The 15,926-nt window shown below is 39.5% G+C and overlaps 1 protein-coding gene across 1 annotated transcript; it reads left to right on the forward strand.

Moving 5' to 3' along the window:
• Positions 1-5,003: 5,003 nt before the first annotated feature.
• Positions 5,004-10,867, forward strand: LOC132818192 (periaxin-like). The gene is made up of 3 exons (XM_060828969.1): positions 5,004-5,068; positions 5,187-5,343; positions 10,671-10,867. The coding sequence occupies exons 1-3, from the start codon at positions 5,054-5,056 to the stop codon at positions 10,865-10,867; spliced, it is 369 nt and encodes a 122-aa protein (XP_060684952.1). The 5' UTR covers positions 5,004-5,053.
• Positions 10,868-15,926: the final 5,059 nt, after the last annotated feature.

Genomic DNA, 15,926 nt, shown 5'->3' on the forward strand with positions numbered 1-15,926 from the left:
AAATAACTGCAGATACTGGCAATAGGAAATAAAATCAGAAAGTGCCAGACAAACTCAACAGCTCTGTCAGCATCTGTATAGAACTTTTCCAAACTAATAGGTTTTCTTCAGAAAAAGGGACTGGACATCAATTGAGGGACTGGACAATAGAGAGGGGGTGTGTGTTGAGAGCCAGACCCCTGCCCTTGAACCGACTACCATGCACACACCACTTCCCAACCCTGGAAACCTCATCCATTCCCACTTTACTGTGTCCTGTGTATCTCCACAATCCTGTGTCTGCAAGGAGTGTTCCACCTGATCTGCCCTGTTACGCTGCAGAGCACATGGGCTGTTTTAATTAGAATACAAGTAGATAATGATGATGATGATGATGATGATGATGATACAACTCTGACTTCAGAAGAGCAGAAGAGGGCAGGTGAAAGAGAAGAATGTAATGGAGCAGGAATGAAACACTGTACGAGAGAGCAGCATTCAATACTGCACTGTCAAAGTGCAAATAAGGAGTTTACAGTATGGAAGTTGTGAGATGACTTAAATCTCTTATAAGACAAATTAGGGATGCTCGGAACTCAGAAGAGTCGCAATCTAATAAGCCAGTGCAGCCTACAAGAACATAAATGCAGACAATAAGCAACCAAGGGAGTACAGAATCCACAATGGGACAAACAGCTGAGGGCATGGTACCTACAGTGTGCTTTCAAACTTGCTGGCAGCTGTATTTTCTTAAAACAAGAGCTACTGCACTTGACCGGCTTCCAGCTCCGAGTAGACAAAACCCTGACCCCCTGGGTCTTAAGTTCAGTGGGAGACCCTCTGTTAGCCTCACACTGCTTGACTGGCCTGTGGTTTGGAGGGCCTTTCCACTGGCATCTTGGGTGTCTCTCCAGCTCTTCAGTCAACAGGTGAGACCCCCAACCCTTCAACAAGATTCCAGCTGCCTCTCTTGTGTTAATGAGTTAAAACTCACATATCAATTTTAATAAACATTGATTTGAGTTTCTATTTCCATAACAAATAGTTCACATGGGCTTGTCTCATGGTATATTTGTATGAGATTAAATCACCCTCTCTGAATGACTCCAGATTATCTTGAATTAAAAGATAACTAACTGTCTTGTAACAATCAGCTTCTCTGGATTTAGATCTGACTATGCTATCACCTTAGTGGTCCTGTTTTCACTCTCTTAAGACCTGTAATTCAGATGAGCATCTAACATCTTCTCTGGAGCACCAGGGATCAGGTTCAATTCCAGTCTTCAGTGCTTCCTCTGGGTCCTCCAGTTTCCTCCAAAAATGTGCCAGGTTAGGTGGATTGGCCATGTTAACAATTGCTCTGTGGTGTCCAGGGATGTGCAGTGTTGGTAGGTTTGCCATGGTTAAAACTCCATGTAGGGTTATGGGGATGGGATGGGGTGTAGGTCTGGGTGTGTTGCTTGATCAAAATCAATGTTGATGGGTAGGTTGTAATTCATGTCCAACAAAAATAAATGTAAAAATAAAATCTCCTTTTGACTTTTCACAATATAATTATGATCAGTGTCTAGAATTGCTGTGTAAGCTGAAACATTAAAATGTAAAAGCTGCAACCACCTGTTGAGTTTATTTTGTTCTGAGTAACTATACTTAATGTAACCTTTGCAAAACGTGAGAAAATGCTTCAGGCTAATTGCACCCAACAACCTCACCTGTTCTAGATCACACCCAGTTCTGCACTGCCTTCCAACGCATCTCGTCCACATCCCGCACCTCTGCCCTCAGACCACACCCCTCCAACCGTAACAAGGACAGAATGCCCCTGGTGCTTACCTTCCACCCTACAAACCTTCACATAAACCAAATCATCCGCCGACATTTCCGCCACCTCCAAAAAGACCCCACCACCAGGGATATATTCCCCTCTCCACCCCTTTCCGCCGTCCGCAAAGACCGTTCCCTCCGTGACTACCTGGTCAGGTCCACGCCCCCCTACAATCCACCCTCCCACCCTGGCACTTTCCACTGCCACCGCAGGAACTGTAAAACCTGCGCCCACACCTCCTCCCTCACCTATCCAAGGCCCTAAAGGAGCCTTCCACATCCATCAAAGTTTTACCTGCACATCCACTAATATCATTTATGTATCCGTTGCTCCCGATGCAATCTCCTCTACATTGGGGAGACTGGGCACCTCCTAGCAGAGCGCTTTAGGGAACATCTCCGGGACACCCACACCAATCAATCACACCGCCCCATGGCCCAACATTTCAACTCCCCCTCCCACTCCGCCGAGGACATGGAGGACCTGGGCCTCCTTCACTGCCGCTCCCTCACCACCAGATGCCTGGAGGAAGAACGCCTCATTTTCCGCCTTGGAACACTTCAACCCCAGGGCATCAATGTGGACTTCAACAGTTTCCTCATTTCCCCTTCCCTCACCTCACCCTAGTTCCAAACTTCCAGCTCAGCACTGTCCCCATGACTTGTCCGGACTTATCCTACCTGCCTATCTCCTTTTCCACCTATGCACTCCACCCTCTCCTCCCTGACCTATCACCTTCATCTCCTCCCCCACTCACCCATTGTACTCTATGCTACTTTCTCCCCACCCCCACCCTCCTCTAGCTTATCTCTCCACGCTCACTGCCTTTATTCCTGATGAAGGGCTTTTGCCTGAAACGTCGATTTCGCTGCTCCTTGGATGCTGCCTGAACTGCTGTGCTCTTCCAGCACCACTGATCCAGAATCTGATTTCCAGCATCTACAGTCATTGTTTTTACCACTCCAATTTGTTTGTCTTTTCCTCTTTCTATTTTCTCAAGAAGCTAAGCAAAGTAGCAAGAAAATTGCAAAACATAGGAAAAGAAATTTAGCTTCAGTTTTGATTGCCTCTCATGCATCAGTTAGCAGAACTTCCAACTGGAAATCAAACATTTATGGGTTCTGTAGCAGAATGTAGTGTAATCTGTTGTGACTTTTCAATACAATATTCAGGGTTTTCAAAAACCTGGTCCTGATTCAGATGGTTGTGAAAGATCATTTAACTCTTGGTGTCCTGACCAACCATCGTCTCTAACAGAACACATTATATGGACACTCAGCTGTTTGTTTCTTGTGTGAACCTGCTAAAATTGACTAACATCAAGACAGTGACTACACTTCAAAAGTTGTAGTTGTAAAATGTTAATGGATGTACAAAGTTAAAAATCACACAACACCTGGTTACAGTCCAATAGGTTTATTTGGAAGCACTAGCTTTCGGAACGCTGCCCCTTCATCAGGTGGTTGTGGAGAATAAGATCATAAGACACAGAATTTATAGCAAAAGCTAACATTGTGATGTAACTGAAATTATATGTTGAAAAAGACCTGGATTGTTTGTTAAGTCTCTCATCTTTTAGAATGAACATGTTGGTTTCAGTTCTTTCACATGTAAATCGTCTTCTTGACCTGTCAATCGTCTTTCCCACCTATCCACTCCACCTTCCTCTCTGACCTATCACCTTCTCCCCCACCTTCATCTGCCTATTGAATTCTCAGCTGCCTTCCCCCAGCCCCAACCCCCTCCCATTTATCTCTCTGCCACCCAACCCACAAGCTTCATTCCTGATGAAGGGCTTATACCTGAATCATTGATTCTCCTGCTCCCCGGATGCTACCTGACCTGCATGCTTTTCCAGCATCACACCTTCGACTCTAATATCCAGCATCTGCAGCCCTCACTTCGTCCCTGTTTTAACTCTTTCCCTACCCGAGAGATACTTTGACATCCTGCCTGGGGTTAGAATCCTCAATGCACTTTGTAAAGAATGTGGTGGAGTCAGTTGCAATCAGGACTTTCAAATGACAATTTATTAGAGAAACATTAAAGGACCACAGAGAATGAATTGAGGCTGCAGAGAGCCAGGAAGAACATAATGGGCTATGATGGGCCACCTTCTAGACTGTAATCAGTCAATAATTCTATGATTCTATTAATTTTTAGCACTTCCAACCTCTTGAACCATTCACTCCGAAGTTTACAGATCGCAGGATGTTCTCCGGAATTATTAAACTCAGATGCCCTCACAATACTGAGCAATATTGGTATTTGACTCACACAATGCTGCTACTTGCTGGTATTCTTCAGCTGGGGCAACAGGAATCTAGGATTCACCATCATAACTTAGTCACAAGGACAGCTAATATCTACATTATAACTTCCTGTTCAGCCAAAAGTCCTTTCTGCAGTATTTCCATACTCCAGGACCGGATGTAGTTAGACCTGACTTGTAGGACTCTGTGCCCAGTATTGCTAATCCCTATTGGCTAAATTTCACAACTAGCCCCTGCCAAATACCAGCATCCTGCTCATTCATGATTGTGTCCAAAATCCACAGACTACATTAGTTTTGTTCCTCACACTCCAAAATACTAAATGCCTATTCTGTGGGGTAAATATTTTCTACCATCTTTCTATGTACTTTTTTAAAAGGTGAGGTCAAACACTGTAGAGGTAGAATCCAGCGATTTACATTTTTCACAGAAATGTAGGAATTTAAATTCACAGTGCACTGGGCAAAATTGCACAAAATCATGGCAGATGATTTTTGTTCATGTTTTCAAAGGGGTATTTGGAGGTATTGGGTTTAAGACGATGGCGTGCATGTATAACCCCAGTCCCACTGATGTTTGACAATTTAAAACAGGCTGAGAAACAGAGAAGCAGTACTCTCATCATAAGAGGTCAGGAGCCCACACAATTTGCAACTAAGGTCCCATTCTGTATTTAAGATACCAATGAGGTATCACTCCCAGTGGAATAAAGCTGCCACTTGTTCTGATAGTGCTGACAGAAAGGTCTAGCTTCAATCATCTGCCTCAAACCCAGCTACAGGATTGCTTAACACAGATTTACTTCAATGCAAGTATTATATTTTGTATCAGAACCTTGAAGATTCTCACTCATTTCAACCAATTTCTGAACTTTCGTATGCAGCTACTGGGGCAGCTACCACATGAAGAACTTGGCGACATCACAGACCAGAAAAAGGAGTTAGAAATTTTGTCTAAGAAACAATTATCTGCAAAGATGAGTCACAAAGAGGTAGGTTTTTTTTGCTACTTGGATTTAAAAAATTGTTCATAATTTGGAGACAAATAGAACAAAATAATATTAAAACTACCTGCTGTCTTATTTGCATTTTCTTCTTATTTCTTTACAGGAAGAAAAGGAAAAGGATGTTGTGGAAGTATTTGTGAAGACAGAGGCTGAAGTAGGTGCAACTGGTTTCAGTGTTAAAAGTGGAGAAAAAGATGGCATATTCGTCAAACATGTTCTGAAGGATTCTCCTGCTGCAAAACAGCTACGAATGAGAGAAGGTAAAGCATATCCAGATAGTCACTGAATATTACGTGAAAGTTTAAACCAAACTTGCTAAAAAGAGGCCTATAGACTGTGGAGATTCCTGGCTTAATACTTATATTCCACTGATTCAGCTGATCACAGCTTGAAACCACTTAAATTGACCTCAATTTCCCCTGAACCAGACAAGAGCTAAATCAATCGGTGTTCCTTTTGCTTTAACTGTCACAACCTGGTGATCTCTGCTGGATAGAATCCAGCTATGTCCTGATGTTCAAATACTTTGATTTGTGCAGCAAGCACCTTGGAGGCCAGCATGTATTTTAGAAACTTAGTGAAACTGCTGGGAATATCCTCTGGGGTGTTCCTGATTCACAAAGAGAGTTAGCTGGTACCTGATACACATCTAAATGGGGCTTTCACCAATCTTCTACTGATAGTAATCAGGAGACCCCTGAGGAAATTTGTTTCATCTTTAAAAGCAATCATTTTTAAGGATGGACATGACAAAAGAGAAGAAAGTACTAAATGACCATATTCTGTTATTCAGTGGAATTGACAGATTATTAGCCTAGGAATATGAATAAGTAAGTCACTAATGCATTGGGCTGACATTTTTCAGACCAGGCATAACTTATCATCTGTAGAAAAATAACAAACAAGACAACATCATCCAAACATACTGTCCATCTTCTCATATAATTACCAATCATTCCATTTAACTAACTCATCTATATTTCTTTGTTTTTTTTAATTTTAAGCAGATTAATATCTCTGCTGAAAAACAAGAAAGGATTTAATTGAATACTTTAAGGGATAATGCAGAATCTGCAGTATTTTACTATGAAAAATCCCAGAAGATTCATTAGGTCTGAATTTTCTAGTGTATGACTGACAGGAAATATAACATTATTATTAAAACATAGTACAATTATTAGAGCTTCATAAAATATTACAACAAAGTTATTCCTGACTTTAGTCTGTAATACTCTGATTTGTATGATGATATCTATCATTTTGAAGAGAATATGAAAACATGTTATGCAGCTATGTTAAATCCAATAGATTGCTTACTGTACATGGAATAATTCTTATCCCTCAAGATGCAGCTCTACACAGTCTAAGTATGAAAAATGAGCTTACTTGTGCATATCAGCATACCAAAATCTGTTTGGACAGAACAATTGGTGTCACATTGGGAAAAGAAAATGCAAATATTTGTAATGCAATGAATATCACTTAATGTCATTTTAATAACAGCTAAGTTACAGAGAAATAATACGCTAATACAAGTATTATTGAAAGCAAGGTTGAGGTCTTGACCATGTGGTAGTAACAACATGGAAAAACATTTATAATCACTAGTTCTTTGAAACTGACAACAATTTCTGAAATCTATGCTTAATTCTAACAGGACTAGACAGACTAGATGCAGGGAGGATGCTTCCCTCGTTGGGTTGTCTAGAACCAAGAGTCACAGTCTCAGTATACAGAGAAGGCCATTTCGGACTAAGTTACAGAAACATTTATTCACCCAGAGTTAGGTCAATCTAAGAAACTTACTACCAAAGGAGGCTGTGAAGGTTGAACCACTGAGCGTATTTAAAAAAGAAATTGATACATTTTTAAATATTAAAGGCTTCAAGGAGTATGGAGAGAAAGTGGAAATAAGGTGTTTGAGGTAGAGGATCAGCCTTGAACAGTGGAGCAGGATTGAAGAGTTGAATGGCATACTCCTGCTCCTAGTTTCTATATTTCTCTGTTTCATACATGCACAGTTAACTATGGCAATCTGGAAATTCCTATCAGGAGTTCTCCATAAGGTAATTTATTGCACTCCACTCTCATTGTGACCCTCTGGAAATTACTTAACTGACATTAAATTTTCTTTTCGTACTCATAATTACAACATTCTTCAAGAATTATACATTCTTAATTAAATGTAATTGGGTTTTAATTTTATAACTGATGCTGAAGATTCACATGGATCCATGAACATTAATTTCATGTATGTATAAGGTAAACATTCTGCACCCTGAAAAAATTAGCATTTTTGACACAATTTTAAAAATGTTTATAGTATTTCTACTTCTAATGTGTGCATACCAAACAGCCATTTTATGTTATACAGGATAATTTAGGATGATGAGTACATTTTATATCTTGGTTTGCTGACAATAAGAATATGTTCATATGATTGATTGCTTGTCCTACTGAATGACAGCATTGTTCCTGGACCTCTGGAAATCTTCTTAACACGGCAATAAATTCAAACTAATATGAGAAAATAGAAGTCTGTGTTACAGAGACCATTAGATATTTGTAGGTAGTTTTCTTTGAGGCCACCATTTTACCACTAATCATATCTGAGCCACAATTTGATTCCATAGCAATCTCTAAACATATTGATTGCACTTATACAAATCTTTATGAAAAAGTAAATAAGTTCATTTTATCAATTATTTATATTAAGCAAATTAACTTCAATTCACATTAAAAAAACATACTCACTGAAGATCAAAGATCTCTGTGAACATTAACACCAGAAAAAAACAGACTCTGTTAGAGCAATATTACACTTGGTAATGAAATGGCATTAATGCCATAAGTTTTCTGACAATGGTTTTATTTATAAAAGTATCTGAATTATGATTTACAAAGTATAAAATTAAATTTTCTTCTCTTCAATTATAACTATGTTTATTCATTCTACTTGCATTTGTGGAGGGAATGCAATTTATTATATCTTGTATTCTCAGTTGTTTTGCCTCCAACGAACAGCTTTTCACATGCAATCTTTGTAGATATGTAAATGACAATGAGTCATGATTATTTCACTGAACTAGAAATCCTGAACTAATAGTTAGAGAACATGAAATTTCAAAATAGCCATTTGAGAATTTTAGTTCAGCCTAAAGGAAAAAACAGCCTTAATCTCAATAGCTATTGTCAGCAAAAGTGGTACTGTTGGTTCATTATGTCCTTTACGGTAAGGAAATCTTTACATCCTGGCTTACCTGACCATGCTTTTAAAAGGCTCCTGTCCAACTTCAACCTTGTCAATCTTAACTACCCGATGAGTGACATAACAATTACTCAGCTGTAAAAAAAAGAAAGTCCACCAGCACCTTCTCATGCTAGCTGAGAATAGGCAATAAGAACATACAAACATAAGAACTAAGAGCAGGACTAAGCAAGTGAGCCCCTTGAGACTGCTCCACCATTTAATACTAACATGGCTGATTTTATCTTGGCCTTAACTTCACATAACTGTCCACTTCCTAGAACCCTTTAAGCCACAACTAGTTAAAACCTATCTATCTGTCTATCCCCTCAAATTTATTCAGTGTCCTGGCATTGGCCACACTCTGTGTAGCAAATTCCACAGATTCATGATCCTTTCAGAGAAGTAATTCTTCCTCATCTCCATTTTAAATCTGCCACTCCTTGACCTAAAACCATGACCTTTTGTTTAAAATTACCCTGCAGGGGGAAGCATCCAATCTACATTTAATAAATCTCAATAAAACAAATTGTTCACAACATATTCCAGAGACAAATACAATGACCCAGTGGACTTGATTTTAGTATTGGTAGAGGGAGTGAGAGTGGGAGGACAAAGGAGGATTCCTTTCTCATCTAGAAAAGTACCACAGAATCTTTTATAGCCACCAGAATAAACACTCAGCTGTAAAAAAAGGAAGTCCACCAGCATCTTCTCATGCTAGCTCAGCTAAATATCTAATCCAAAAGATCACGCATCTGACATTGCAGTATGCCCCTCCATACTGTACTGCTTAAATTATGTGTTCAAACCATGGTATAGGCTTGAATTGACTATCCTTTGAGTAAGAGGCCAAGCTAATATATAGGCAAGACACTGAAACATTTCCATTACCTGTAGAAACAAGACCATGTTCACAGGTTGCTGTTCTACGTGCAACTAAACTATGTCTATATCTCATCATGTGACAAGTTTGCTGCCATAATCCTCTTTTAATGGGTATTTAGTCCAGAATAGTAGATCAAGTATTGGCCTAACTAGAAGCAATTCTTATGTTGAACAAGGAGTAGTTGATTGCATGGTAGCAACTAAGATACAGGTGTTATTATGACAGTTGATGTTATTACTGGAGAAGTTAGATCCCAGACTAAAATTAAATTTGATAGATCACATTTTGTTTTATTTGCTTTTTCCTTTTTTAACAAGGTCATCTCTGACTGAAATACAAGCATGTGATATTGCAGACTTAGTATTAACAAAAAAAGAAGTTTGTTATGCAAAAGAAATTAAGCTAGAATAAACCAAAACACTGACATGTAACACGTTTAAACATTTTGAAACACACAGTAAAAATATATGCCCATTAATCTAACCATAGCTCAAAAACATGGGAGAGGTGTTCTTTTCAGTTCCACATAATGCTTGACTTAGCTGTGGCTTCAATTCCTAATCATGTGAATCTGCTAGCCTCTTCCTGATTCATCATGTAATTGAGCTTAAACATTCTCAGCTTCACATAACCCCTTCAGGGTTTTAACCAAATATTTATGTTCAGGGATTTTCAAACTAAGCTCCTTAATCTAGGTTAAAAATTCTAAACTAACTTCTGCCTCGCTCTGGAGAAATTGCTTTATATATCTAACCTGCACTAAGAATCCTGCATAACATCTCAAACTGAAATTTGAAAAAGCCTTTTTCTTCAAGCTATGGGCGTAACCCCTAAGTCTAAAACAATTCTAGAATTTTCTTTCTGAAAACGTAACTGTTTACTTGGTACACTCATAAATTCACTCCATGTCAACAAATTCCCATTACTCTCGAGGAAGTCTTTCTCTCAGGCTGTGTATTAAAAGAAATCACTGGGTGTACAGAAATAGTCACAAGTTAATCATTATAGCCTTTCAAACAGGGAATTTGGGAAAATCCACATTCTATGCTAGTTCAAAATTAAAAATTCAATGATCAAAAATAAACAACATAAATAAAATATACATCGCACAGATTACACTGATGTGATAGATATTGTTAAAGAGATTATAAAGAGGATCAGGTATTAACTCTTACTCCCAAGCCGTATATCCACATGTCCAAATGACATCAGCATTGTGGGTGGTGTGCATGGCTCTCCTCTGTATTCACTCTTTCAGACCCAAATACAATAGTTACTATTCTTGCTTTTCATGAAAGGTATGTTTTCATTCTGGTTGTGCCAAATGCAGCAGGGCTTACTGTTCCATATAGCACCTTAAATAAGTAAGTTTGCCAAATAAAGTGCAAAGACTTAAAATCATTTGAGGTCTAATCACTATTTAAACTTGTGTATGATTTTGTTTTCATCAGGTGACCAACTTATCAGTGCTACAATTTATTTTGATAATATCAAATATGAGGACGCACTCAAGATTTTGCAGTACTCAGAACCATACAAAATGAAATACTGCCTGAAACGAACAATATCTAATACACTAGGATCAGAGGCAGTTGAAGTAAAAGGAAGTAAACCTATCGTGGTGGGTCTATTTTCTGTTAAATATTAGTTGTTCACTGCTTCTACTGTTAATGTCATTTCCTTAGAAATTACTTAAAAATACATAATTAAGTATATTCTGTTGGCAGTTCTTATTATGAATTATAATGTTGTTTCTGCCTCATACAGTAAGAGGACACTAAGGGGGCACATTCACAGTGAGAGAAAGATTACTATTTAAATTCCACTCACTCTTAAAATAAAGTTTGTTATTTGTCTTTATTTTAGTTCAGTAGAGGATAAAAGGACTTTTTAAGTTCAGCTTCCAGAAGATGATAATTGTTGAAATCTCTTTAGAGGAATAATTCTCTGTAATATTTCACTGGTTACTGTTTGCAGACAGATCTTGACATTTATCACATAAGATCATTGGAACATTGGTAGCCTATTCAGTTTATTTAGCCTGTTTTAATGTTTAAAAAAAATAAAACCACAGCCACATATTTTAAATCTCTTTCTCACATGCACTCTCCATATTCTAGAATAGGGAACTCTTCAAAGATGACATACTGAATGAACAAAGGTAGTTTATATGATTCAGGCTTTTAATTGCCAGAATTGTACATTATATGCCAGGCCACTCTAGGAGAGTAGAGAATTTAACATGTAACATCTGTTAGTAGGCTGGTCAATTTTATATAGGCACCTAAAACCACTTAATCTGGTCTCATCTCTACAAAGTTCATTTTTTCTGAAGCAAATTTAGTTTGAATGCCTGCAATACTTATTTTGTACACTCTCTAGTACATTTTTCCCTTTAATGTGTTGTGACATCATCTATTTCCATTATTCAACGGGCTATACTTGGGGAGAAATTCAATATCTTTGTGGACTCATTGGCGAGTAGGAAGATGACAAAGTCAGTTGTACTATGCTCTGCCTCGACTCTTCCTCTGTCTCCTCATGAGCTGGCATTCAGATACTTGACTGAGAATTCTGTGGAGAAAATGAGGACTGCATATGCTGGACATCAGAGTCAAAATGTGTGGTGCTGGAAAAGCACAGCTGGTCAGGCAGCATCCAAGGAGCAGGAGAGTCGACGTTTTCAGCATAAGCTCTTTATCAGAATTCTGTAGCATTGTGATGATGTATGGAGATTGCAGCAGACTGCCGCTGAGTTCAACATATTTTGTGGGCTCTGTGTGAATGAACCAGGTATGAGAAGTGTTGCTCCAGCGTGCCAACAGTCTCCTCCATAATGGTTCTGATCACTCTATAGTTCTCATCATAGGCAATTCCCGTGCATGGGCAGAGGAAAATCAGTCGTCATCTGCACTGATACGTTTTGTGTCCAAGTAGCCATGCTATGGTTCTCTGTGGAGTTACAAAGACTGCAGGAATAGCAGACTGCTTCAAAATGGAGGTAGCTTTATCCATGTAGCTTATTTAGCAATGGCTGGATTCCTCAGGTCCTGATATATGTACCACTCCCAATATAGCCCATTTTCATCACATTCTGGAAGCATCCTTGGATGGTATATGGGCAGAGGTTGGTTATGTCATTCCCCCCCACACATGATAAGTTCAGATATTTTGAAATTCAACCCCACTGTAACCTTTACAAATGCTTGCAGGCCCATCCTTGCCATTGTGTGAGGCCTCATGTTGTATTGAAGGAGGTGATACAAGTAAGCTCCTTGTTGAATCAGATTCAGCTCAAGCATTTCCATAGGGTTAAATGAAGCTTGAGAACATATGGTGGCACAGCCTTCTGTGAAGAACTCTGTTCTTCCTTACTCTTCACAGATTTCAGGCTTTGCCTGTCTTGTTAGTACATAAGAAATCAGAGCAGGAGCAAGCCATTTGGCCCCTCAAACTGGCCCTGTCATTCAACAAGATGATGGCTGATCTGCTCAAGGCCTCAATTCCTCCTTCATTCCAGCTCAGCATAGTTGGCAACTCCCTGATATTTTAAAATTCTAAATATCTCCTCTTTAAATATCTTCAGTAATCTAGTCTCCACAACTATTTGACAATTCCAGGCTTTCAATATCTCATGGAATCCCTACAGTGTGGAAATAGGCTCTTCTGCCCAACAAGTCCACACCGACCCTCCGAAGAGTAACCCCCCAGACTCATACCCTATCCTATTACTCTACATTTACTCCTGACTTGTGCACCTAACCTACACATTCCTGAACACTATGGGCAATTTAGCATGGCCAGCTCACTTAGCCCACAAATCTTGTGGGAGGAAACCCATGCAGTCACTGGGAGAATGTATAAACTCCACACAGATAATCGTCTAAGACTGGAATTGAACCCGGGTCCCTGGTGCTGTGGGGCTGCAGTGCTAACCACTGAGCCACCGTGCCACCCATCTCTGGAAGAAGAAATTCATTCACATCTCAGTTATTTTGTAACTATGTCCCCTGTTTGACTTTCCCCCACTAATGGAAACATCATCCCATTGTCCATCCTATTAAGCTGCTCCAGAATCTTGTGTACTTCATTAAGATTGCCCCCTTTTTTTTTCTGAATTGTAATTAATAAAGGCCTAATCTGTTAAGCTGCCCTTGATAAGTCAACCCTGTCATACCAGGAAACAATGGGTGAATCGCTTTTTAACTGCACCTTTTTATACCCTTTTGTAAATACAAGACCAAAACTGTACACAATACTCCAGGAGTGGCTTCACCAACACCCTATACAGTTGTAACAAGATCTTCCTGTTTTTTTAACTTCAACCACCTAAAAGCCAATTCCATTTGTCGTCTTAAATCTGCTGTACCTGCATGCTAACCTTTTGTGTTTCATGCACAAGAACACTCCTTTTTGAAGTCTTTCTCTATTTAAATAATACTCAGCCTTTTGGTAATACTTACCAAAGAGTTGACCTCACATTTCCCGACATTAAACACCATCTGCCAACTTGTTGCCATTCACTAAACTTTGTCCTACAGTCTGGCCCTAGGTCACAAATGGGTTCCTTTGCTGATTTCATTCATAAGTCAGTTTGTACGCAAATCAGAACACAATACAGTACTGTATAATATACTCGTTTGTTTGAGTGAATCTTTGCATGTTGGATCCTTAAAATTAATTGTAATATGGAATTTCGTTCATAAACGCAAGTGTTGGGAAGTGTCTCCTTGCTTATGTCTTCATCATGACATGCCCTTCCATCTTTTTTGTACTGTCAGCAAATCTGGATACGTTACACTCTGCCCCCTCCTCCAAGACATTAATATTGATAGTAAATAATTGAGGCTGTAGGACAGATCCTTGAGGCATTCCACTTGTTAAAAAAATTCCAGTGAGAAAAATACTAATTAATTCCAACTCTCTGAGCTCTGTGTTAATTAATTCTCAGTCCATGCCCCTCCAATATTGTGAGCTCTTAGCTTGTGTAATAACTTTGTATGTGGCACTTTATCAAGTAACTTTTGATCATCTAAATACATTATGTTTAGTGATTCCCCTTCATAACTCTGCTTGTTATTTCCTAACAGAACTCTGGCAAATTTGTCAAACATGATTTCCTTTTCATAGAATCATAGAATCATAGAGATGTACAGCATGGAAACAGATCCTTCGGTCCAACCCATCCATGCCGACCAGATATCCCAACCCAATCTAGTCCCACCTGCCAGCACCCAGCCCATATCCCTCCAAACCCTTCCTATTCATATACCCATCCAAATGCCTCTTAAATGTTGCAATTGTATCAGCCTCCACCACTTTCTCTGGCAGTTCATTCCATACACGTACCACCCTCTGCGTGAAAAAGTTGCCCAATAGGTCTCTTTTATATCTTTCCCCTCTCACCCTAAACCTATGCCCTCCAGTTCTGGACTCCCCGACGCCAGGGAAAAGACTTTGCCTATTTATCCTATCCATGCTCTTCATAATTTTGTAAACCTCTATAAGGTCACCCTTCAGCCTCCGACGCTCCAGGGAAAACAGCCCCAGCCTGTTCAGCCTCTCTCTGTAGCTCAGATCCTCCAAGCCTGGCAACATCCTTGTAAATCTTTTCTGAGCCCTTTCAAGTTTCACAACATCTTTCCGACAGGAAGGAGACCAGAATTGCATGCAATATTCCACCAGTGGCCTAACCAATGTCCTGTACAGCTGCAACATGACCTCCCAACTCCTGTACTCAATACTTTGACCAATAAAGGAAAGCATACCAAACACCTTCTTCACTATCCTATCTACCTGCGACTCCACTTTCACGGAGCTCTGAACCTGCACTCCAAGGTCTCTTTGTTCAGCAACATTCCCTAGGACCTTACCATTAAGTGTATAAGTCCTGCTAAGATTTGCTTTCCCAAAATGCAGCACCTCACATTTATCTGAATTAAACTTCATCTGCCACTTCTCAGCCCATTGTCCCATCTGGTCAAGATCCTGTTGTAATCTGAGGTAAACCTCTTTTCTGTCCACTACACCTCCAATTTTGGTGTCATCTTCAAACTAACTAACTGTCCCTCTTATGCTCACATCCAAATCATTTATGTAAATGACAAAAAGTAGAGGACCCAGCACCGATCCTTGTGGCACTCCACTGGTCACAGGTCTCCAGTCTGAAAAACAACCCTCCACCACTACCCTCTGTCTTCTACCTTTGAACCAGTTCTGTATCCAAATGGCTAGTTCTCCTTATATTCCGTGTGATCTAGTCTTGCTAACCAGTCTCCCATGGGGAACCTTGTCGAGTGCCTTACTGAAGTCCATACAGATGACATCTACCGCTCTGCCCTCATCAATCCTCTTTGTTACGTTCTCAAAAAACTCAATCAAGTTTGTGAGACATGATTTCCCACCACAAAGCCATGTTGACTCTGTTTGATTGCAGTAAGCGTCTTGCCAGTTCTTCTTTAATAATGGACTCCAGCATTTTCTCAATGACATATCTTAAGCTAACTGGTCTGTAGTATCCTGCTTTCTCTTCCCTCTCTTCAATAACAGGGACATTATATGGACAGTTTTCCAATCGACTGAAACCTTTCCAGAATCCAATGTGCTCTGAAGTATTTTGATTAGTGCTTCCACTATCTCTGCAGAACTTCCCTTTAAAAGGTTATCAGTATAGATAGCCAAAAAAAAGTGGTTAATGAAATAAATTT

The sequence above is a fragment of the Hemiscyllium ocellatum genome, chromosome 8, assembly GCF_020745735.1.
Source record: "Hemiscyllium ocellatum isolate sHemOce1 chromosome 8, sHemOce1.pat.X.cur, whole genome shotgun sequence".
Taxonomy (NCBI): Eukaryota; Metazoa; Chordata; class Chondrichthyes; order Orectolobiformes; family Hemiscylliidae; genus Hemiscyllium; species Hemiscyllium ocellatum.